This window comes from Perognathus longimembris, chromosome 2 (assembly GCF_023159225.1).
Source record: "Perognathus longimembris pacificus isolate PPM17 chromosome 2, ASM2315922v1, whole genome shotgun sequence".
Classification (NCBI taxonomy): Eukaryota; Metazoa; Chordata; class Mammalia; order Rodentia; family Heteromyidae; genus Perognathus; species Perognathus longimembris.
Window position 1 is genome coordinate 95,372,296 of NC_063162.1, and position 26,510 is coordinate 95,398,805.

Consider the following 26,510-nt stretch of genomic DNA (forward strand, 5'->3'; position numbering starts at 1 on the left):
CTGTCCCTGAGCTTTTCAGCTCAAGGCTAGCACTCTACCACTTGAGTCACAGTGTCACTTCTGGTTTTCTGGTGGGTACTTGAAGGTAAGAGTCTTACAGACTTTCCTGCCTGGGCTGACTTTGAACTGTGATACTCAGGTCTCTTGAATAGCTAGGATTACAGGTGTGAGCAACTGGCATCTGGCAGGATAAGTGCTTACTATAGGATCCTGAAAGATTTTGTTGAAAAGGTAGTAGATAAATGAAAACAGACCTTATATTTTGACTTTATATGCGAATGAAGGAAACCCTAGACAAAGATATATCATGAATACAGAAAGAGTTCCATTCTTATGGGATGCCTTGGTCATTGGATGGTTGAATATTGAATTGTAAATATGAAAAGTATAAAAATAATTATTTTTTAAGTATTTGTGTCTCATTTACTTTCCTGTCTTGCCAAGAAGGTTTAGTTTGCACTTACATCTATCTGAAGGTGAAAGGGAAGTTTAGAGGGAAATTGGGTGTCAGGAGTCATTTCCAACTTGGAGAAAGGGATAGGAACATTAGATATTATACTCTTCCAGATACAACATTGCGATTTCCATCACTATTTGAAATTTAAATACCATACTTAGTGACAGACAGGTTAAAAATATGACCAGGACATTGGTTAACCTTGTGGAGTCCAAATATCCAGCTTTACATTTTCTTAGTATTCCATGATACATTCAAGGTGAATTTGATGAGTATTTGTTGCATCTTGTAGAATAAAGAAGCAAAGAGACAATGAAATCACAGAAGTTCATTTATATCGTAATAGCTGCTTACAGAAATGTTATGGATATTAAAATGTTTCGTAGATCATGTAGCATGAGACCCACTGGGTATTTTACAAATATTAACACATATTCACTTGTTTTCAATTCTATAATGTAAATGAAATTTCACTTTCTTAAAAGTTCTATAAAACTTAGAATATTGTCAAAGTAATAATTGAATATTAAACTTTTTATTGGATAATATGTTAATTCTCACATCATTGTTTATTTACATGATTCTGACAACATGAAAGACTCCACAAACTGTGGGCCCTTTAGAGTTCATGGAACTTCTCAGGTACCACAGCAAGAGACAAGCTGCAAGAGAAAAGTTACCCCATCAGTTCTGATATCCACTTCTTCAGTCCTATTACTTAACAAAGATGTTTGCTGAATAGAAAGAATGATTCCCATTTCGAGACTTCGTACCAACTCTTTTCTTCAGTGATGCTTATGGTGGAAGAAAATATAACCTCCCCCCACCCAAAAATATTCTTTCTGATGTGGTTATTATTATTAAATCACTTCCTAGGAATATTGATATTGCAATCTGTTAGCAGTATGTATCCATAGAATTCTCAAGGTTTCTTGTCCTATTGCCCAAGCAATTGTGTCTTGGAATTGCTCCTAAGTCAGTCTTTTTGTTTGTTTGTTTGTTTGTTTTGTTTTCTAGGAGGCACAATCATCTGTACTGAGCATTCATCCTGATCCCTATTTCAAATATTAAATAGCTGTTTGAACTTGGCTGCTGAGCACCTGGCTGCCTAGCACTTCATTTGCCAATCTTCCTGGTCACTAGACCTTTATCCTATTACAGATACGTATTAACTGTGAATTGATCTTTCAGCTCACAGCTGCCTGGATGCTTGGCTGCCTGCCTGCATTTCTCAGCGTTGCTGAGGCCAGATTCTGTCATTGTGTTCTTTTCCTTGAACCTTTGTTGCTAGCTGTGATGTAACTTATGCCATATTTTACTTGTAGGTTTGTCATCTAAGTGTTACTTCGTTAGTGAACATCTGTCTTGTCCTGAAGGGCAGGTCAAACCCAAACCTGGATCCATTCTGCTGTTGTTTTTGTTGTTCTGTTTTTGTTTTTGTTTTTCCCCACCAAAGTTGTTTTGTAAGGAGCATAAGCCAGAGTTGGCATAAACAAAAGGAGAAGAGTGTTTATAGTGGTGTATGGTTGGAAAAAATGGACAACTGGCTAAATTGCAAAATAAGACATGCACGTCATTTCACAACTGTCGGTAAAATAGTAGTAGAAATTTCGTAGCATATTGCAACTGAAAATCCAAGCAGAGGTAGACAGTTTATATAAGGGAATTCTGCTGAAAGGTTACAGATATCTGTGTCCCCGTGGTATTTTATATCAAAATACTCATCTGCAGAAAATTGTCTGGGCTAGTCAAGTGCTTAGTTCTGGAGAAACAGAGCCCATCTGATGTTATTGAGACAGAGGTAGAAGAAGAAACTAATGTTCCAAATGGATTGTGAAGTGTGACTCAGTTCCTAGGAATCCTTCATGTCAAGATGCGGGAATGGAACTTGAGAATTAGAAAACGAACACATTGAATTGATACTGAGTCATCTGAATAGGAATTCAATTGTCTCAAATCAAGATTATAGTTGAACCCTAGTTCTTGGAAGTAAGAATTAGGTGTATGAAATTTTTTTTCTTGATATAAATTATAATCTTTCTACCAGGAATAATCCAGTATAAATTAATTAGACCAATATGCCAATAAAATATGATACAAACAATTTTAACAGCTTGTACTGTCCCTGGAACATTTATAAATTATTGTGGAATATGTTATTTACTCTTCAAGAAGCCTGAAATGTAAAGGCTATCCATCGGCAATGCCTTCCAAGTTCTCTAGAAGCTTATAAATAAGAAACCCGTGGAGTTTTTTCTCCCACTTCCACTTTATTATTGGACTATGATATAGTTAACATCAGAATAGCTGGGTTTGATATTGTAGAATGCATACATTGGTGTAAATTTGTGTCTCTGCAGCCATGTAGGGAGACTACATCTGAATTTGAAAGCAAAAATAAAAGGTTTCTGCTAAAGACTGTAACCTTATCATCTACAAAGAAGAGTTTGGAAATAAGAGATCAGCTTAAATTTTTGAATATACAATCACTGCCCACTGGTAGCATATGTTTCTGAGAAGATACATCTCAAAGCAATGACCGTATTTTGTTGTAATTCAGGGACTAATTTAATCGTTGTAATCCCAGTCTTTTATAGTAGGGCTAGAGTAGAAATGAGATGCTTGCATACGCTAAACCAGCTCTTTACTACAGAGCCTTACCCCAAGCTGAATCCCAATATTTATTACAATTCCAGTGTTTCAAGTTTTTAATAAAACAGAAATCTGAGAAAAAATGAAAACATACCATTTTTGTCTTACAGCAATTTAAAATGTAGCAGGAGGTGTGACAATAAATTAACTCTGATTACAGGCAAATGTGCTAGCAAAGTATTTACTGGAAAATAAATTCATAGGAAGCTGTACATACTTCAAGAAAAGAAACACAGAAATACAGAATTTTAACACAGTAAACAACTCTGTTAGAATTAGTCAAAGGATCTGAGAAGACATTTCTCTAAATTTGATTTTTGTTGGTGATATTTTACATCTTTACATGTGGAGTATATCTGTAATGAGCATATGTAAACACTTTACATATTTTCCATTTTTTTATAGATTCGACAAAGAAATTGAAAGATGTTTTGGAAGAATTCCATGGTAATGGGGTGCTTGCGAAGTACAATCCTGAAGGGGTAAAGCTGTTTTTTCTCTATCAGTTTTGTCTATATGCTTGGAGAGAGGTATTTCTTTATGAAGTGTTCTTGAAGATATTTATATGTATATGTGTGTCTACACACATATAAATATATTATAGTATATATGCACGCATGTATATATACTTACATATATACATGCATGTATATATCTCATATACCATAAACAATCCTCTGCCATACATAAGCAAAATAGAATTCATAAGAAAATATAGTACTACTTTGAAGACACTATATTTTCACTCAAAATTTCCTATAAAAATAATCATGCCTCTATAGTGTGTGCTTGGAAAACATGAATATTATTGTAATATAGTGCCAAGAGTCCCTTTTGTCTATAAGTCAGGAAATAAAATCACATAGAAGAAAGGGAAGATGTCTCTCACTCTATGATGTACCTATTAAAACTCAAAAAGGACATTAGCCTGAAGCACAGGGATTACTCTTTTCAGGAAAAAAAAAGAGAGAGAGATTTTGAAATGAAAAGTTTTTAATGGCTTGAATCATCTTAAAGAGCTGCCATTTGAAAGTAATTTCTCTCCCTACCTACTATCTGTCAACTTTTGAGTTCTTGAAATTCTTTCCTTGTAGAAACTTATCTAGGGTTGGGAATATGGCCTAGTGGTAGAGTGCTTGCCTCATATACATGAAGCCCTGGGTTTGATTTCTCAGCATCACATACATGGAAAAAGCCAGAAGTGGTGCTTGGTGATGTAGCTCAAGTGGTAGAGTGCTGGCCTTGAGCAAAAAGAAGCCAGGTACAGTGCTCAGGCATTGAGTTCAAGCCCCATGACTGGCAAAAAAAAAAAAAAAAAAAAAAAAAAAAAGCAGAAGAAAGAAAAGAAAGAAAGGAAGAAAAATAAGCTTGATTAACTTATGAGTTACTTTTGAACAAAGTTACTCTTACAAATTCTTTTACTTTCCCACCTTTATGTTAGGTTACCATTTAATGCTAGAGCATTAGCATGAGAAATAGAGCATTCTGAAAGCTTGAGCATCATTACATTTAGTTCATTGGGAGCTTCCCCCAGCAGGTATTTTGTGTTATTTGGAAATCAACTGAACTTCTGTCTACAGAAGAAAAGTTACTTTATATGTATCATCAAGATACATTGGTTTTCAGAACAAAGTATAATTTCTTATGTATTCTCATTGTTTGTTTTTTACATATTTGCAAGTGTGTACTTCTCTAGATCACGTTGAAATTAATTTTAGTTATTCCAGGCCATCTAAACTCTAAACTCAGAACATGCATACTGTCTTATAATCAAAATTTGTCATAGTTAACTGTATTTTATATAATATTTTATTTAGATTTTTTACTCAATTGTTAGGTGTTTTTGTTTGTTTTATTTTTATTTATTTATTTATTTTGCAAGGCCTTATGATACATCCCAGGCTGATTGGAAACAATCCTCTTGCTGTAGTCCTGTCAGTACTGGGGTTAGAGATACGACCATTTTCATGTCATTTTTTTCTTATTTGCATTATATTATTATAGTTTTTAAAAAATGATTTCTATTCTTTTATAATTGAATACGTTTACCGACTATCATGATGAGAAAATTAGAGTAATTTTATAGCCAGTAATATGTTACTATAACATGTATATGCCATGCATTTCCCTTACATTTTATTTTTCTGAATGTTAGAAAAATACTAGAGATAAAAAGAAATAATCTTGGCAGAGAAACTTGCAGGACTGGAATTTTCTAAGTATAAGGAAGCAGAGGAGGAAAATCAGCTTCACTGAATTGCTACAAACCCTGCAAATGCCACTAATCCTATCACAATAACACTTAAAGATTCATTCTTAGTCATATGTGGGTGGCTCATGCCTGTAATCCTAGCTACTCAGGAGGCTATGATCTGAGGATCTTGGTTCAGGGTAGGAAAGTCTGTGAGACTCTTAACTCCAATTAGCCACCAGAAAACCAGAAATGATACTGTGTCACAAAGTGGTAGGGAGCTAGCCTTGAGCAGAAGGGCTCAAAGACAGTACCCAAGCCTGGGCTCAAGCTCCATGACTGACAAACAAAAGAAGAGAGAGGAGAAGAGAGGAAAGGAGAGGGGAGGGGAGGGGAGGGGAGGAGAGGGGAGGGGAGGGGAGGAGATGGGAGGGGAGAGGAGGAGAGGGGAGAGGAGGGGAGGGAGGGCAGGGGAGGGGAAGGAAGAGGAGACTGATTCCTATATAATCTCCACATAGAGATGAATGATTACTTTTTCTCCCTGAAGAAATCCATTTGAAAACTGACTTTATCTCCATTGTGGTTGCCAAAGTCATTTCTTTATGGCTTAGTATCAATGTGTAATATATGTTTCATGAGGCTCATCAACAACCTTACATTTTCTAATTCACCTTTGTATAGAATTTCTAGTTCATTGTTAGACACAGAGCCTTTGAAAAGTACACTATCTCTCCATGTATGTAAAATTATGTTAAATGCATTATTAAGATAATGTAGCTACTCATGAGGTTGAAAACTGAGGATCACAATTCAAAACCAGCCTGGATAGGAAAGTCTATGAGACACTCATCTCCAGTCAATCACTAAAAAAGTCAAAAGTGGAACAGAGCCTCAAGTGGTAGAGAACTAGTCTTGAGCAGAAAAGCTCCAGGACAATGCCCAGGCCATGAGTTCAAGTCCCAGAACTGACATTTCTCCTTTTCCACCCCAAAAGAGATGATGGACAGTTGAAATGTAGAAAGCTAGATGTTATTATTACCCAAGAAGTCCAAAACCGAGACAGAATAAAACACTACTCTTAGTATTTTTAGGAATCTCTACTCAGGAGAAAAATTAAAGCTTATATAATTATTTTAAGAACAAGTATATGTTTTATAAAATTCAACAAAAAACATCTAGGAAAATCTCTTTTTGGAATGAAAGTGTGACTCAGTGGTAGGTTCTTTGCATAGGAATGGTAGAACCCTGAGTTCAAACCCCAGTACTGCCTAAATCAAATTGTAAATAAATAAAAAAATTCTACAATGTTGATAATGGAGCTAAAAGTTCTGAGGTTTATTTTCATAAAACTTACTCCAAATATATGAAAGAATTCCTTGTACTGGGTTTGTGACAATATTATTCTCTGTAGCCAAATTGATTTAAAAGTTGTTTGTTATAGATAGCTCCTTATAGAGCATCTATTACATGAAAAAACAGAAAAGTGACTAATTCTATCTTACTTTAAAAATAAATAACCAATACCTTATTTTCTAAAACAAATAGGATTTGTATCATCAACACAAAATACATTTGCACAAATAGAACATTTGTTTTTCAAGGGTATATCCACTACTTCAGTGGCAGATGCATCATTTTGCTTTAAAAAATATTGTCAAGGTGATGTACAGAGTTGTAACAGTTACATATGTAAGGTAGTAAGCACATTTCTTGCCAAACTTGTTTACTTCTTCCGCATTTTTCTACCACCTTCCTTTTCATTCTGCTTTTAATTCACTTGAGTTACTGAATTAAAAATTGTACCTTGATTAAAAAAATATGACCTGTTTGATCTTTTATATTTGTATCACTTAAAGACATTTTGGTAATTACTCCTTGAAAAACTGAGTAGGAGAAATATAATCAATAGTTCTCTAAGAATAAACATCTTAGGAAAGACTGCGATTTCCAAAATAATAGTACTACAAAGTTTTAAAATAAACCTATTTCCAACATTACCCAAGTAGAATCCTAATGATAACTGATGACTATCGTGTTGGTCAAAGTATATTGAACTCAGAAGTAGTTACGTTGGATTGAAACTCATGTGAGACTAATTAAAGATAATAAACAAATATATATATTAAAAATACCCTTAGCTCTCTAGAGTCTCAGCTTGAAGCTGATGGTCCTTATTCTTCACATCATTGAAGAGGCAAGGGAATGAGCAGAAATTCCCTCATAAATAAGTAGAATAAGGGCAAGGAAAGATATTGAATAACACAAGAACTGAAATATCTATTAGTCTTAAGTGAATTTCATGTTAGTAATATTATTACTCTATGGTACAGTTATAAAGAGAAGATTTCAGAAAACATAGAACAAATTAATATCTCAAATAGTGGTGGAATTTGGTATATGAGAAAGAACAGCTTGGTGTTGCATGAAACATTTCTCTCCATTCCTCTCTGTTTTCTTTCTTTCTTTTTCTTTTCCTTTTTTTTGATCTTGGGTTTTCAATTCAATATCATGTTGTCCCACTGAAACCTAAAGAATGGAAAGAACATGGCAAAATATAAAAGATTTGTAGTCTTCCAAGGTATGGGGCAAGTTGATGATGTGTTACTCAAATAGAAGGAAATATTAAGTGTTTGGGATATATTCATAGCCCAATATATCTTTATGCATGGTATTATCATTTTGTATCCTATGGACTATGTACATAATATTATAGACTATGTACATAGTATTAATTAAGTCTGTCGAGTCTTTAGAAACTATTGGCTTACGTAGTTCCATGATTGATCTCAAGACTGATTCTCAAATTTTAGTTTACAGTAGAATCACATGGTGTTTAGCAAAACATAAATTGCTCCTTGCCTCCTCATCACTCATTTTCTTATTTAATATTTTGGGGCAGTGCTTAAAAAGTCTGCATACTGATTTGGAGCCTCATTTTGATACCTTTGGGTCTCGAGTATATTTTTAAATTAATCTGTAAATTTGGACCTGTATGGAAATAATCACATATATGAGATAATGAGTATAAATTACCTTCCATTAACACATGTATTCTTTCTTCCTTTGCATGCACAGAAACCAGACATTCTTAACCAAGTAAGGCATTTTCTATTCTATTAAAATCTATCTTTCCTTCCTTTTCCTGATATAAACTATGATCTTATTTTTTATATCACTAATTTGTACCTATGTACCAAAAAGGTTTCTATGGTATGTTAGCCTACAATACTCACAAAGTTATAACTGAGCTCAGGTTTGTTAGAAATTGTTCTAACCAGGGTCTTAAATGAAGAAATTGTTACTTTGAAAGAATACAAAGTGATTCAAAATATAGACTTTAATTTTACAGACACCAAGATATATTGGACTCAAATATTTGAGGAATTTTAATTAACTTGTTTACAATGGTAGATTTAATTAATTAAAAATAAAATGGTAGGGCCTCCTTGTTTTGTTTTATACATAAATCAATAACTAACTCTATGATTTCATGCTCAACATTTAAAGTGCAGTTGACTATAGAAAAATGATCTCAGGGGTGAGATACAAACCTAGATTGTAGAGTCTCACAGGAAGAGGCATTACTGAGAGGCTTCTCTCTGACTATGATGGCATTAAATAGCCTCCATCTCAGAAGAAGGGCTTCTTTGAGTCATCCCTGACTTTTTGGAGACTACTTTATTCTAGAATTTAGATACTATAGACTTTATGATATTTAGGGGGGCAATTTCTCAGAGTAAATGGTTTTATTTTATGTCTTCATAGTCACACCTGTACTACTAAATATTAAACATTTATTCAGCAACTGTACCTGTCACAACTACTCGTAAGGCAACATATTATCTATATAATAAAATCATTGTCAATTTATGAGGTAAAAGAATCTGATTGTATGTGTCACCTCATTACTCTACATTTTTTACAAAACGATAATTGAGTGAAGCCTTGAATTTTGCCATCCAATGTACATATTTTAAAAATACACTGAGTCAAAGGCAGTATTAAATACATGATGTAAAATAGTGTTAGATCTTATATACTACATATGAAAATCTTCTTGAACATATACCTGTGTTGAGAATACTCCCTCAGGAAGTACTCTTTAACAGTGATCATAAAAGTAATACATGGAGGAAAAGTGATATTATTCATTAAGAGCATGCCTAGGCATGCATATATACATTTACATGACATCATCATTGAGTTTCATTTTTCACAAAAAATCTTTCTAGTATCAAAAGACAAGACAGAGTTACAACAATAAAAAATAAATTTCAGCTTAAGCACACATTATTTGAGTATATACCATTGATTTCAAGACATTTTGAAAACCATATTAAAATATTCTGTTCATATTATTTGTGCTCTCCATATTAATCAATAAGTCTGTAAGTCAAAGGCCAACAAAAAGGCCAACAAGTATCTGAAAATGGATACTTGCAAGAGGAGAGGAAGGGGTGAAGGTGAGAGAAATAGAAGAATGAAGGGGCAAAGGGGAAAATGCAAGTAAGAAGTCATTGTATATACTACAGAATTGAGAAATATAGGGAAAGGGTGGGTTGAAGGTGTTGAAGATTGTGAAGTGATGACATAGATCAAGATGCATTATATACATAAACTACTTTGGTGAATGGGAAAAACATTCAATTCATAACCTGAAATTAAGATAAATAAGGAAGCAAGGGAAGGGGTGGGTGAGATTTTTGAATGGGGTGACATTGATCAAAATGTACTGTATTCATAAACTACTTTGATGAATGGCACTCCTTTATACAACCTAAAATAATAGAAGTTGTCAAACAAAATTAAATATTTCCATAAAAATATTCTATTTAATGTCACATCACTTCATCATTCATAATGTGCAATTACTTTGATATCTTGGAGCATCATTGTCTTTCTTGCCATGAATGATTTTAAAAATACATTTCTAATTCATGTCTTATAACCTTTATTCAAAGAATAACTTCGCTTTTTGTGATCATCATGTTTAAACCTCAATTACATATATTTTATTCCCAGGGAAAGCTAGTCTTGTGGATTATTTTTAGTCAAGTGTTAAGACATTTTTTATGACCCAACCTCCACTTGAAAACTTAAATTTAAATGTTTACGGGTTTTAGTCTTTAGAAACATGTTACACAAAATTTCAGATGACTACCAAAGTGCTCTAAGAAAATTAAAATAATAAAAAGAACTCAGAGCACAAGATACACATAAAAATAAGATATTTAAAATCATAATTTTTTTCTGAAAGTGTTTTAACATAATAAATGTACACAGGGCATGGTGGAACACAATTGCAATCCCATTTACATAAGAGGCATTGATAGGTGCATTATTATGGTTCAAGGCTAGTGCAGGGAAAAATCATAAGATACTATCAGAAAAAAAAAAATAAAAACAAACTACACTATCAAAAAAGTGCTAAGGAACCAGATCAAGTTGATGAGGGCTAGTTGGCAAGTAAGAAACCTTGAGTTCAAACTCTAGTCCAAACCAAAAGAAAAATATATGCTTGATATCTTAGAAAATTAGCTATGCTGCATAAATACACATACACACACAAACATGCCAACACATTTACGTATTTAAACACATACATGTGTGTACCTGTTGGCTCAATGGTCTTAACATCAATTTTCCGATGAGCATAATGAATTAAGTTTGACTATAAAATGAAGGAGAAATAGTTTAAGGAATCAACTAATTAATTCAAATTAGAAGCTAATGAGGAACTCATGTCATCATAATTTTCTTGTACAGGGGCTTATCTTAAACATCTAAGCCTTACATACAGTTATTGATAGATGATTCAAGGTCATTCCCTTTTTGTGGTTTTGGGATTTACTTAATCTATTGTAGTTTGATGATTTATTTAGTTAATTTAAGAATTAAGAACACAAAAAGTGTTTTCAGAAAAATGTAAAATGTCAATGATTATCTTTTGCCTTACAACAAGTACTGTCTTTATGGCCTATGAATCTAGTAAAATGAGTGACGTCATGTTAAAATGTGATTTTTCACTACATTTCTCCAATGACTGTTCCTCTCACCCTATGGTGAAATTGTAGCTCTCTGTTTATATTATATCCTACTTGATCTCTCACATGTCAACAGATAGGCTTTGACTTATCTAGTACTACACATGCTTACATCTCAGGGAGGGCCTTTGCTCCAACTGGTTATTCTTTCTGTAATTGTCTTCCTCCAAGTACTTGGAAATTCCCTCATTCTCTTTAGATCTGTAATCAAAGCATACTTGCTTATTTTGTGAACATCAGATTTAAAACTGCAATCCCCATGCCTGTATTATATACATTTTTCCCTCTCTTTTTTGAATTCTCTCTCTCTCCCTCTCTCTCTCTCTCCTCTCTCTCTCCTCTCTCTCTCTCCCTCTCTCTCTCTCTCCCTCCCTCCCTCTCTCTCTCTCTCTCTCTCTCTCTCTCTCTCTCTCTCTCTCTCTCTCTCTCTCTCTCTCTCTCTTGGCACAAGACTCAATAACATCTGATGTGCTACATACAGCCTTTTCTTTTCTGTTTCCTTATTCCTTTCCTTAAAACTTAGGCTCCCTAATGGGAGAATCATTGTGTGTGCCAATAACAGCTTTGTACCAACACAGGAGTGCAGCCTGGTTCAGGGCAGCACCAGTGACCATTGGCTGTCTATGAGGGAGTCTCCAATCCAAAACTGCAAAAGGAAGTCAAAGGAATGACATGGATCTTCATTCACATTAACCCTACTCACATGAATATTAGTGGTATCTCTTTATCATTACAGAGGATTTAAAAGAAAAGGGTACAGATGGTGAAATACAGTAATGAAAATATAGACCCATGTTTTGTATTTATGCCAACTCTTAGAAACAGTTTAGCCTTTAGTGTTTTATTCTTTTTTTTCTTTTCATTTTTCCCCCATATTACCTCTCTTCTCTTCCTAAATAGTCTGTGGCTATTTCTTAAAGAGCAAAATTGAAAGGCAACTTTTAAAATTTTAACACTGTGTATGTGCATATGTATTTGAGTTTTCATCTGATTCCATTTTTGAATACCCATTCAATTAAATTTTGCCCAACCTTTCTTATTAATGTTTTTTTAAATTAATAAACACATAAACAATCCCATATGTTTAACGATCACATAGCAGTAGAAACTCTGGTACTGAAAACGAAAGAAAAAAAAACATTAATCCCTGGCATGAAGAAAATATGTAAGTCAAGGACCTCATTCATTTATCAGAAACATCCAATCATCTGCATGTCCTAAAATCTTTTATGAAGGGGAAAAAAGAAAGGGAAACTGTATATTCAGGAAAGGAATGGAAGAATAATTTCTCATTAGCCAAGTCAGTCAAGTGTTGGCTATGAAGAATGGTCAGCTTTAAAATATTGTGTACCACCTACAACAGCAGAAAATAAAAGAGGAAGATTTGGTGCCAGTAGAGATGATGGAGGAAGGTGGAGGAACTCGTTCACACTGTCAGCACTTTAGCAATATATGATACTACATCATCTCCCAGAAGTCACTGAAGAATGGAAGAAATACCAATTCCATTTTTTCCTCTCTGGAATAGGCTTTAAAAACTTAACTAACTAGTTTTAAATCTTGTTTTCTGAAATTAGAAATTGTCAATGCTTTCTAATGCAGAAAACTTACAATCATGTCTAAGACAGAATGAGCCTGAAGTTCTGATTTAAGAAGATTCTCTGAACTTCATACTTCTCTGTACTAGTAAAAAGTCAAATTACAATGACAAAAATATCTCTTCCTTGAGACAGTACTCTTTTGTTAATCCTTGTATTAGTTTTTTTTTATTTTCATGTATATGAAATGCTGTACATAAATTTTATCCATTTGGACAATAAACCAGAAAATTTAATGTTTCATTTTGGGGGAAGGAAAATGAAGGCCTAGCTACAGTGTTCAGAAAATAGAGCTAAAATGAGTTGTCTGTTTACTGTGTGAGAGTGTTATGACATTTGAGGAAGTTCAGAATGTCTAAGAATTGAAAAAGGACTCTTAGGAAGACACATAATAATACAGAAGCACTGTATTTTGTGTTAATTGGATAGTAGTCATTTTGGTTCACTTTCTTCTCTGAGCTGGTTATTTTTTGGTTTTAATCATTACATTGCAGGTGCTGATTTTAATGTGTATCTTGCTGGGTAGAGAGAGTTCTGTAAAGAGTACAGGGTTGCAATTTGGCAGGTGTTTTCTTTAAAAACCAAACGACAGCAGAATCTAAATTCCTTGTCCTGGGTCACTTAGGGCACAAATGGAAGAAATAGAACTCACTTTTGATTTTTTGTGTACATTTGTGGGTTTTTTTTTTTTTTTACTTTATCTATCAAACCAAACTCATGTTTTAAAATAGCTGTGTCAAAATATTGTTATTCTATAAAAGTAGTCCCATTGTGAAACTTCTGACAACATCTAGCCTTATGCACCTTCTAGAAGGTCAAACTTGTTAAAAATGTATTATTTGTATTTACTTATTCATTTATTTTATTATCTTTAAGTAGTTGAACAAAGGAGTTGCCGTTTAACAAAGTAGTTTATGAATACATCTCTTCACTACTTATCTTTCATTTCTTCTTCTTAATTTTGTACTAGTCATTGGATTGTTGACTGAAGTGCTACCAAATTTCTAAGCAATGACAATAACCAATAACATAATGCGTATGAAATACACATGAAGGTATTTATGGCAGTTTAGGATAGTTTTCAATATTATTTGGAGTTCTGAATATTCAATCTGATTATAATTACATAAATACAGTTTATATTTGAATACTTACAACCCATTTGTGGTGCCTTAAAAATAGTAAATGCTCTAAATCCTCCTTAAAGGCCAAGAGATACCTCTTGGTACTGTTATTTTCATTTTTTACTGTTTTCTTTTTGCCAGTCTTGGGGCTTGAGCTCAGGGCCTGAGCACTCTCCCTGGCTTCCTTTTGCTCAAAGCTAGTGCTCTACCACTTGAGCCACAGCACCACTTCTGTTTTTTTCTGTTAATGTGGTGCTGAGGAATCGAACCCAGGGCTTCATGCATGCTAGGCAAGGACTCTACCACTAAGCTACCCTCCAAGCCATTTTATTCTTTATTTTCATTTTATAGATGAAAACGTTTTTTGAGAGGTAATCCTGTATCCATAGTCACATAGCTTGTTCTGGATTCAAAAGCTGATGCTAACAGTCTGACTTAAAAGAATTATACCCTTAATTATTTGTCTGTGTTAAACAGAATGCTATCAGAGAGCTAGGGCACAGCATTAAGTTGTACCATTCATGACATTGTTCCTACCCTATGCTTATAATTTTTTTTTTTGTCCCATACTTTTCACATAATTCTGCAATGAATCAACCCCCTAGTTCTACCAGGGGCTTCCCACATGTTGAGGGTGATCTACTGATATTGGCTATTCATCCAACTGAGTATAGATTACCTCTGTTTAATAAGGAATGCTATTAGTAAGTTACTTCAATTGAATCTTTTGCCTAGCTGTTGGTCTTATCTTTGTATTTTGAAATATTTACTACTTTTACTGTAATTCATAGGTTTTGTTTTGTTTGTTGTTGCTAGTACTGGGATTTAAATCTGAGTGCTAGGTTCTTAATTGATTTCTGGCTTCATTGCTGGTGCTCTCCAGAGCGATACTACTATTCTAGACTCTTACTACTTATTTGGAGACAAGAGTTTTTCAGGTTTGCCTTACTTGGATGGCTTTGAATCCAGATCCTCAGATTACAAATGTGAGCCTTAAGTGCCCATCTCTAAATTCCTTTTGAAAGTAATTTTTGTTTGTTTGTTTTTTTGCGCCAGTCCTGGGCCTTGGACTCAGGGCCTGAGCACTGTCCCTGGCTTCTTCCCGCTCAAGGCTAGCACTCTGCCACTTGAGCCACAGCGCCGCTTCTGGCCATTTTCCATATATGTGGTGCTGGGGAATCGAACCTAGGGCCTCGTGTATCCGAGGCAGGCACTCTTGCCACTAGGCCATATCCCCAGCCCCTGAAAGTAATTTTTCCTTTGTAAAGCCCTCATATTTTTCTACTACTCATAGGTTTTAATTATGCAAGTCAATTTGTAGTAGCTTTTATAATATTCTGAAATGATGACTTACTGTACGAAGAGAAAATGATACTTTCCGTATAGCCACCCATGTAATGTCTTAAATCTGAGTATAAAAATTAGAGAAATAAAACTAAACTGTGAATGTTAGGCTGAAGTATAGGCAGAGTCTACAAAATATGGATAAAAAGTAGTTTTGATTTCTTTTTCTTTTGCTTGAGATTAAGTTAAAAAGTCATAACCTAAGTGTGCATTCATATGTGCATACACACATGAATTTGTATGCACATGTATATATTCAATGTACATACATACCCATACATGTATAGGTATGTATACATATATACAAATATATATATGTATACACACATTTACCTAGCTCGAGTCAATTTTTCATAATTTACTTCTTCCAGTGATAGCCTTGAATAATAAATTCCACTTTTTGCATATCCAAAATAACAATAGAATAGCAATTACAATAATAATAAATAATGATAATAGGAGTTAGCCATCTTCTGTTACCTCCCTCCAATGCATCACATAGGAAAAGTAGACTTTTTTTCATTTTAAAAATAACAGTTTAGTGAATTAATTGTATTTTTCCCTTGCCAGGAATTTGAGAAAAAAATTGAAAACATCAGCCTGCCAAATTTCACTTTTGTCCTATTTTTAGCTTCATCTCAGTACTGTGTGAGGAGGGGGAACAAAGCAGCCTTATAAGGGCTTTCTATCAGCCTCATTTTTTCCTTGGCCTCTCTTGTTCTTGACAAATACAGCTTTGTTCTACCCTCTTCTCAGTAGGTTAGCTCATCCTTTCTGATGAACAGGACCTATGGTATTTCCACAGGCCTTCTCTTCTACAATTCTTTATCCCTTTCTCTGAAAGACTCCTACATTCCTATTCCTTTCATTCCAAGTTTTTTTTTTTTAAATCAGGTCTAAATAAAGATAATATTCACTGCCTTTTGTCCACAATATTCTGGCATGCTTGTCCTCGATTTCCAGGAAGGAGTATTACCCGAGCCTGTCTTCCTCCTCTGCCAAGGGACCTCCTCTACCATTATAGACCAGGAAAGGAGACGAGAAACCCCTTTTTTTGGTGTACATATTGTGGGAATGCACGAACTACATTGGCTTTTCAGCCAGGCACCTGATTTAATCCATCATATCTCAGTGAGACTCGGAGTGACAGTCCCAGTTGCTAGAAGATTCAAAAGATTAAAATTTTCTCAGGGCTGGGGATATAGCCTAGTGGCAAGAGTGCCTGCCTCGGATACACGAGGTCCTAGGTTCGATTCCCCAGCACCACATATACAGAAAACGGCCAGAAGCGGTGCTGTAGCTCAAGTGGCAGAGTGCTAGCCTTGAGCAGGAAGAAGCCAGGGACAGTGCTCAGGCCCTGAGTCCAAGGCCCAGGACTGGCCAAAAAAAAAAAAAAAATTTCTCAGGTTATCTAGATACTGCTAATAGAAATATCTCATCAGAAATCTCCATTTCCTGCTTTGCCATCAAAAGTGAGACATGCATCTCATTTTCAATACTAGCGCAGGACTTCCGAACAGATATTTCTTGTGGATACTTTTATTTTGGAAAGGTGAAGTGTCTGTGATCATTCTTACTACTGATTTTAAATGTTGTACAAAATCTTAATATGTGTCTTGATCTTAACTATGTCTTTAAACATTGTTGTTTTCCAGACGATAGATTTTGAAGGTTTCAAGCTATTTATGAAGACATTCTTGGAAGCTGAACTTCCTGATGATTTCACAGCCCACTTGTTCATGTCATTTAGCAACAAGTTCCCCCATTCCAGCCCAATGGTAAAAAGCAAACCGGCCCTCCTTTCAGGAGGTAAGTTTATTTATTTTAAAAATGTCCATATATATATAGTTAAAAACAATCTCAAAAGCCAAATCATTAACCACTTATCATAAAGGAGAAAAGACAACATGATTTGTTACTAGTGCCATTCTTCTATATTGTTGCTGTGTAAATAACAAGTATAGGTGAGCTGCTGTTTTTCTGCTACCTCTCTTTTCATGATGTTAACCTGTTTTCAAAAGAACCATCATGTATAAATATAAGCCGTTTGAAAATCAAGCTTCTATATGTTAAAAATAAACATATATAAACATTTGCATATTGTTTATAGGTTTCCTCTTCCCATTTTTTTAAGTTATTTAGTATTTCCCATTAAAACATAGATTGAAAGGGCTCATCACACTTGCTCCTTTAAAAGATTCAATACTTAGTCCTGTTCTGGACTGAATAATTTAATATAAGACAATTCCTTATTCTGATTGAGATAGACAAGCATTCTTATTCTCTCCTCATGCTATAATTGACCATGCATACTTTAAATTTTATAAAATATCAAAATGGCGCATTTGTCTACTGAAGGCATCTGGGTTGGTTCCATATTTTAGCTATGACAAATTGTGCTGCGATGAACATTGTTGTGCTGGTGGCATTAGTGTGTTCTTGTTTGTGGTCTTTTGGGTAGATGCCCAAAAGTGGGGCTGCTGCAATGAACATTGTTGTGCTGGTGGCTTTAGTGTGATTATGTTTGTGGTCTTTTGGAAAGATACCCAAAAGTGGGGCTGCTGGGTCATAGGGGAGCTCTGTGTTTAGCCTTCTAAGGAATCGCCATACCACTTGCCAGAGTGGCTGAACCAGTTTACATTCCCACCAAAAATGAAGCAGGGCTCAACACATGCAACAAACTAAAACTAGATCCTTACATATCACCCTGCACCAAAATCAATTCCAAATGGATTAAAGACCTTGAAATCAAAACAAGCACCCTGAAAACACTAAAGGAAGGAGTAGGAGAAACACTTGGGCTCCTTGGCACAGGACAGAACTTCCTTAACAAAGACCCTGACAGGCTACAAATCAAAGAAAGGTTGGACACATGGGACTGCATCAAACTCCAGAGCTTCTGCACGGCAAAGGACATAGCTCTCAAGATAAACAGAAAGCCCACAGACTGGGAGAAGATCTTTACCGGACATTCAACAGACAAAGGCCTCATCTCTAAAATATATGCAGAACTAAAAAAATTACCTTCTTCCAAAACAAAACCGCAAAGAACCAATATCCCCCTCATCAAGTGGGCTAAAGACTTACAAAGAAACTTCTCTGATGAGGAAATGAGAATGGCCAATAGACATATGAAAAAATGCTCTACATCAGTGGCCATAAAGGAAATGCAAATCAAAACAACATTGAGATTCCATCTCACCCCAGCAAGAATGTCATATATCAAGAAAACTAATAATAACAATTGTTGGAGGGGATGTGGCCAAAAGGGAACCCTACTTCATTGTTGGTGGGAATGTAAACTGGTTCAGCCACTCTGGCAAGCAGTATGGAGATTCCTCAGAAGGCTCAATATAGAACTCCCCTATGACCCAGCAGCCCCACTGTTGGGTATCTATCCAAAAGCCCACAAACAAAATCACAGTAATGCCACCAGCACAACAATGTTCATCGCAGCACAATTTGTCATAGCGAGAATCTGGAACCAACCCAGATGCCCCTCCATAGATGAATGGATCAGGAAAATGTGGTACATATACACAATGGAATTTTATGCCTCTATCAGAAAGAATGACATTGTTCCATTTGTAAGGAAATGGAAGGACTTGGAAAAAGTTATACTAAGTGAAGTGAGCCAGACCCAAAGAAACATGGACTCTATGGCCTCCCTTATTGGGAATAATTAGTACAGGTTTAGGCAAGCCATAGCAGAGCATCACAAGGCCCAATAGCTATACCCTTATGAACACATAAGATGATGCTAAGTGAAATGAACTCCATGTTATGGAAACAATTGATATATCACAGCTGTAACTACTTTCAACGTCCTATGTGTATGTGAAGTTTCTATTATTGATGATGTTCTTGTATCACCTTCCTATGGTTGTACCTACACTATCTCTGTAATCTTATCTGAGTATATTGGAAACCGTGTTTACTGGTATGGGAAGTAGGAAATTCAAAGGGAATACCAAATTTGAGAGACACAGGGTAAAAAAAGAGAAATAACTACAAAGGCAATACTTGCAAAACTGTTTGGTGTAAGTGAACTGAACACCTGGGGGGGGAGGAAAAGGGGGGGAGGGAGGGGGGCATGAGGGACAAGGCAACAAACAGTACAAGAAATGTATCCAATGCCCAACGTATGATACTGTAACCTCTCTGTACATCAGTTTGATAATAAAAATTTGAGAAAAAAAAATGAAGCAGGGTTCTCTTTTGGCCACATCCCCTCCAACATTTGTTATTCTTAGTTTTTTGATAAAGGAAATTCTTACTGGGGTGAGGTGTAATCTCAATGTTGTTTTGATTTGCATTTCTTTTGTGGCCAGTGATATAGAGCACTTTTTCATATGTCTCTTGGCCATTGTCATGTCCTCATCAGAGAACTCTCTTTTTAAGTCTTTCACCCACTTGTTGAGGGGACTGTTAGTTATTTCCTGTTTTGTTTTGGAGGAATTTATTTTTTTTAGTTCTGCATATATTTTAGATATCAGGCCTTTGTCCGTTGTATGGTAGGTAAAGATCTTTTCCCAATCTGTGGACTTCCTATTTATCTTGCAAGCTATGTCCTTTTCCCTGCAGAAGCTCTGCAGTTTGATGCAGTCCCATTTGTCTATCCTTTCTTTGATTTGTAGCATTTCTGGGTCTTTGTTAAGGAAGTTTTGTCCTGTGCCAAGGAGTGCAAGTGTTTCTCCTATTCCTTCTTTTAGTGTTTTCATGGTATCTGTTTTTATTTTGAGGTCTTTGATCCATTTGGAATTGATTTTGGTGCAGGCTGATATATATAAGGATCTAGTTTTAGGATTTATTTATGAAATACCTCACTTTTGAGAAAAAGGGAATAATTATCCATGCCAGACCAATATGTTTATATTAGGCAAGGAAGAAGAATAATTCTAATAAACTGGTGTTTTTTTAAGGGATTAAATCTAGACTTTACCTTCTTCTAGGAAGATGTAATAAGTACTAAATATCAGCTGTCAGCTTTACAAACAGTGAAAATCAAATCAGGTGTCAAAATCTGAAAATAAAACAAAACAAGGAAACTTTTGATATAATCTCATATTCTTCACAGACCTAAATGAAAAGGATAAAGACTATGCATGCAGCAGAAATAAATTAATTCTGATTTTGTTCCAAAGCCTGGACTCTCCTTTTAGAGCTAAGTGCATAGTGTCTTTCACAGGACTATTTCTACCACATGTTCTTCTCTAAGAACTTGGAGAGTAACAAGGAATATTAAAAATACAATTCAAGGACTGAGGTTTCCTTGAATCAGATACTGGAAAAATAAATGTCTTTCTATTCTTGGAATTTGGCTTAATATTAATGTTTTATTTATTCAAGCTTGGAAAAATCCTAGAGACTTCTGAACAGAAAGATGCTTTGGTACCATTTGTAAATTCCCTGTTGGAGTTCACCATATCTCATTTCCACACTTCCAGGAGAAATAGGATAACTATTCAATATTCTGCATATCAACAGAAAATAAGTTTCTTAAAAAGATGTAATAATATAATGGTGAAAGGGCATTGCTGTCATTAATAAATGATCATTAATAAATATAAGAGATAAAAATGAAATCAAATATACAATTTTGCTACAATAAAATTTTGTAAACTTATAAATATATCCACTGTTTGTTTGTGTATGAGTGTGCACAGGTGTGTAGCTATGTTTTGTTTGTCTTAGAATACCTAATTATGCATTTAGTCATTTAGGAAATGAAATTATTTTGTGGAATATTTGTTGCAACATAATTTGCTCTAACTGCCTATTTAAATGAAAGATTATAACTTCTTGTTTTCTCATCTTGGGTTTAAGATTTTTGAATACATACTTAATATTATACCTGTTTGTCTTTCTGATGCTGTTTTGGTCATTGTGAATGACAGAGCCCTAAACGTACTTCTGTGACTATCTAAAGATCAACTTCTTCTTTTTTTGATTCAGGGCTTAATACATGCTCAAAAGGTTCACTCAGCTGACACTTGAGCCATGCCTCCATCCCTTCTTGATAGTTTTTGTTTGTTTGTTTTTTTGAGATGGAGTCTCATGGACTCTCTGTCACAGCTGATTTTGAACTATGATCCAACAGATCTCTGCCTCCTCAGTGGCTAAGATTACAAATATGAGCCACTACCCCTTGGCTGCATGAGCAGCTTCTGATCTTACTTCCATCCTAAGAGTGTATTATTTGAATTATTATCCTTAGAGAAATTAAAAATATTCTTTTCAATAGATGAATCCCAAACTCCCACCTATGACTTGATATTATGCTATCTCTATTTTTTCAATCAATATAGATTGGAGATAGAGTATACCTCAAAAGAATTTTCTTTTTGTTAAATATATTTTTTATTATCAAACTAAATTACAGAGAGGTTACAGTTTCATACATTAGGCACTGGATACATTTCTTGTACTGTTTGTTACCTCGTCCCTCATAAGCATGCAGATGGCTGCCTCTACAAGCTCCTAAAACTCAAGTTCCTAATGCCGATTATTTAAATTGCTTTATCACTTCTTCAGTTTAAAAATATTTTGTGCATAAATCAATTACTATTGATATTGTCCCTTAGATAAATTTCATTCAAATTTTCAAATTTCATTTCTTTTTCATGTTCATGCATAAAATTTCTAAAGGATTCATTACACTCCCATCATGGTTTCTTTACCTCACAAGGAATTCATACTTATTCTATTCCAGATGGAGTATATTCTCTCAATAACTCATAGAATATCAAACTTACTATGTCTGAAGGTTCACTGACAGTTAGTTCATCTTGATGAATTGCTCCCCAAAATATGTTTATTTAACAAACACTAAAGTATTAGTCCTTCTTTCCCTTCACTGCTTCATTCTTTCTACTGATTTAATTACATGATGCTGTTACTCATTATGACCAGTTTTAACCAATCATCTGACTATTTTCATGATTTACTTCCTTATAGCTCATGTCATAGACAATCAATTACCAGACTTTCTGATGGACTCTGACTTCCCATTTCTAAAACATTCTTCTGAAAAACTGTCATATGATTTTACTTCTAAGTCTCCAACTTTCTGGCTTTTACTTAGTGTAACTTTTTATAAAACTTCTGTTTCTCAAAAACATGTATATGCTTAGTATGTAAAGCCAGTTAAAGCTGTTTTGATGAAACAATGGATGCAGTAGAGATATGAATGCTTACAATCCTTGTCACTCAGTCTTTCTAGACACTTTCTTCTGAAGAGAGTCCTTAGAGCTGGTAGCACACTTAAGACAGTAACATCTGGCTCCACAGTATGAAGTTCAAGGCCATGCAGGTTACAGAATTCCCTTGCATTCCCAATGCTCTGCTTCCTGTTCCATGCACTGCAGACCTTTTTCAGATCCAACTGTTTGCTAAGATTTCAACCTGCCTTTCTTTAATGGAGTCTGCACTTTCTCACATGATGTTCTCTCTGTCTTGATCTCCACAGCAAACACATCTCCTTAATATCTTCACCAAAATGTTACTGGAATTGAATAGCCTGAATGGGGTTTGTACTAGGAACTTTGTGATTAAGGAGATGGCATAGGTAGAGTATCCCACTGGGAAGCAACCCTAATACCTTTGAAAAGATATCCTCTTCCTCTAGTAGCATCCATGAACCTACCCCTGTACCAACCTTTGCCAACTCCACACACACACTCTGGAAAATAACTTCATTCAACTAAATTGTTTTGTTTTTTTTTACAAGGCCGCAATTAGCAGAAGTTATCCATTACTTCTAGTTTCTTAGAGAACAGGAAAAGTAAAAGAAAATCTGATATAATTTATTAACTCATTCAGTCACTTATATTACTTACCCTTTCAATAATTTATCATGTCTAAAATGCTATCATGGTAAATATGTGGTATTTGCTATAAATCCTTGAAAAGGGTATTTTCCTGTTGCTTCTGGTATATCATGGAGCTATATACATTAGTTATTCATCATTTTATGCATCTTATTTAAATATATTATATGAAACTTTTCAGAAATCTTAAATATCCTTTAAGTCAGGCAGGAGATAAGCAACTGTGTAAACAGTTATTTAACCATAAAACAAATGCCTTGATCCAATTGTGAGCTGAGGAGGAAGTGAGCACAACAGATCTGAGCCATTGGAGGGCCTGCTTCCTGGAATTTCTACTCTATGATTGTTATCCATATAGAGTGGGCAAGGAGGGGCTGGGAATATGGCCTAGTGGCAAGAGTGCTTGCCTCCTCTACATGAAGCCCTGGGTTCGATTCCCCAGCACCACATATACAGAAAATGGCCAGAAGTGGCGCTGTGGCTCATGTGGCAGAGTGCTAGCCTTGAGCAGAAAGAAGCCAGGGACAGTGCTCTGGCCCTGAGTCCAAGCCCCAGGACTGGCCAAAAAAAAAAAAATAAAATAAATAAATAAAAAAATATCGGGCTGGGGATATGGCCTAGTGGTGAGAGTGGGCAAGGAAGGGTAAGGACTGCAGAAAATGGCAGGGAAGGGGCTTCCAAGGTCAGAAAGCAACATGTATATTTCTACTCAAATATTTTTATTTTTATTTTTATTATTTTGTATTTTTGTCCAGTCCTGGGCCTTGAACTCACTGTCCCTGGCTTCTTTTTTGCTCAAGGCTAGCGCTCTGCCACTTGAGCCACAGCACCACTTCTGGCCATTTTCTGTATATGTGGTGCTGAGGAACCGAACCCAGGGCCTCATGCATATGAGGCAAGCACTCTTGCCACTAGGCCATATTCCCAGCCCATTAAATATTTTTAAAAGTCTATTCAAATGGTAGTGCATGAATATCCACTAAAGTTTTATCACTTACCATATGCCATTTACTTACTGTTCAAGTTGCTGGGACACAACAGGAACCAAATAGACCTTTATTCTGTACTTAATACTCCCTATGATCAGTTTTCCATCTTTTTAACAAGATATGAGGTAATTAACATATAATGAAAAGATATTTATTTTGTCTCACAGTCTTAGAAATCACATTTCATTATGTGTTGACATTTTTGACTTGGGTCTGGCAGTGCATTAACGTAGGAGTTTGTCATAGAGCAATCTTGGGCCCTGTAACCTCCTACAAGGGAATGTCCACAACAACCCAAAGAACTGCCCTACCTCTTACAGAATCCACTACCTTAGCTGAGCACTGGTGACTCTCACCTGAAATCCTAGCTATTCAGCAGGCTGAGATCTGAGGATCATGGTTCCAAGATATCTGGGGCAACAAAATCAGTGAAGTCTTTATCTCCAATTAATCACCCAAAAAGCCAGAACTGGACTGTAATTCAAGTGGAAAAGCACTAACATTGAGAAAATAAGTTTAATGACGATGTCCAGATCTTGAGCTCTAGCCCCAAGATCAGCACCAAAATAAAAGGGGCTCAGGGGGTGGGACGGGGGGAGGGGGTAGATCTACTACATTCCTATCATGCCATCCATGGGACAAAATTTTTATCATATGGGTCTTTGAGAGCCAAGTTAAAATATATAACACATTTCTAGTCATGAGAGAGAAACAAAGACAAACAAATTAATATATATAGCTTACCAAGTGGTAATGAACATTGACAAAAAATAAGAGAGATAGGACGTGAAATGGAGACGGTGGTGACTGAATCTGGGTTTCCCTTGACTCATCTGAATGTTGATAATGGTCACAAGAAGACATTACTGTCAGTGTCAGAGCAGATGATGGTCACTACCCACTCAGCTTTGGACATGGGCTCTAGGGCAGATTGAAAAAAAGGGCACAACAGACTCAGAGTCCTGAAGACTTGAGGAGGCTTGAGAAAGGGCTGATGAAGATGAAGTGACAACAGAGCAGCAGGAGAAGAGTGAAAGATGAGGCCAAGAACCTGTGGGCAAGAGTTTTTCTTGTTATGCTAAGTAACAAATTCTAACCAGGAAAAACATTATTGAATGATTACAAGATTCTAACCTAGAAAATAATTGAACCTCCAGTGATGGAAAGGCTATCTTGAAGAGGGAAGAAAAGGCCTTGAAGATATTTAAAATTAGGAATAACAACAACTATCTTTAAAATATTATTTTATCTTTCTTTTGTTTATCAATCTTTCTACTGCCCATGGGATGGAAGGATATATGTATTTAATTTGTGCTGTTCATTAAACAAAGCAGATTAATAAACTTCAATACCAACAGTAGAATTTAATTCATTTCATGTTTTCCCTGAAACCAGAGTCACATTACCAAGGATTTATTTTGGACAGAACCAGATAAAAACTTTCACTTTGTTCATAAGGACATTAATGAACTGAGAACAGATGAATGTGAGGTTCTGCAATACTTGGGAAAATGTGTTTTTTGTTGGTGTTGTTGAATGATTTTAGAATATTCTTACTAAGAAATATATTTTACTAATTGTGCAGAGATAGAAACTACTACACTTGAAAGGACTGATTTGAGGATACAAATGTTTGTATGTTTACCTGTGTGTGTGTGTGTGTGTGTGTGTAAATGAGATGCAGCTTGAGAGATTTTTAATGTCTGACAAGCTTCTTCAGTTTCCAAAGTTTAAACCAGGGCTATCAGGATCTTCTAGCCACAAACCAAATAAAATACTATGCTTGTAGGCATAAAGGCATGAGGCAAAAAGATTTCTGGATTATAGCCAAAATTTAAAATATGTCTGTTCATTATTAATATCAACATTAACTGCTGATAATTACATAACAATGCACAAATGGTCCAGAAATTACTAAAAAATTTGCCAATTAGCTAATTTATGTTTAATTGTATGAATACACATCTTACGCCTACCACTGTAGTACTAAATTCACACTTGTAACTATTGTTAGCAGTTTCTTCTGTAATCTACACATAACTTTACTCCAGTAAAGACTTTATGCTTGCAACCAGAGAAAATTGGTTATAAGGTATTGCCAATAAAGGAAGAGTACTCTTCTGGTTTTAATTATTAATTTTTTAATATGCTGTATTTGCTTATATAGATCCTTTTTGTTCTTTTACCTAAATATTATTTATAAAATTCCTCTTTTAGTTTTCCATATTTTCTTATTAGGCTTTTTTCATCCACAATAATATTATTCTATGTTTTCATTTGTA

At 35.0% G+C, this 26,510-nt stretch overlaps 1 protein-coding gene across 6 annotated transcripts in view; it reads left to right on the forward strand.

Annotated features, from left to right (window-relative positions):
- Dgkb (diacylglycerol kinase beta) overlaps positions 1-26,510 on the forward strand; it is a 549,587-nt gene that overhangs the window by 77,737 nt on the left and 445,340 nt on the right. For 3 of the 6 annotated variants that reach the window (XM_048337833.1, XM_048337834.1, XM_048337835.1), the window contains exons 2-4: positions 3,515-3,591; positions 8,376-8,396; positions 17,066-17,219. In XM_048337833.1, coding sequence (XP_048193790.1) covers positions 3,515-3,591; positions 8,376-8,396; positions 17,066-17,219 — 252 coding nt within the window. The remainder of the gene's footprint in view (positions 1-3,514; positions 3,592-8,375; positions 8,397-17,065; positions 17,220-26,510) is intronic. The other 3 variants (XM_048337836.1, XM_048337837.1, XM_048337838.1) reach the window with 1 other exon arrangement.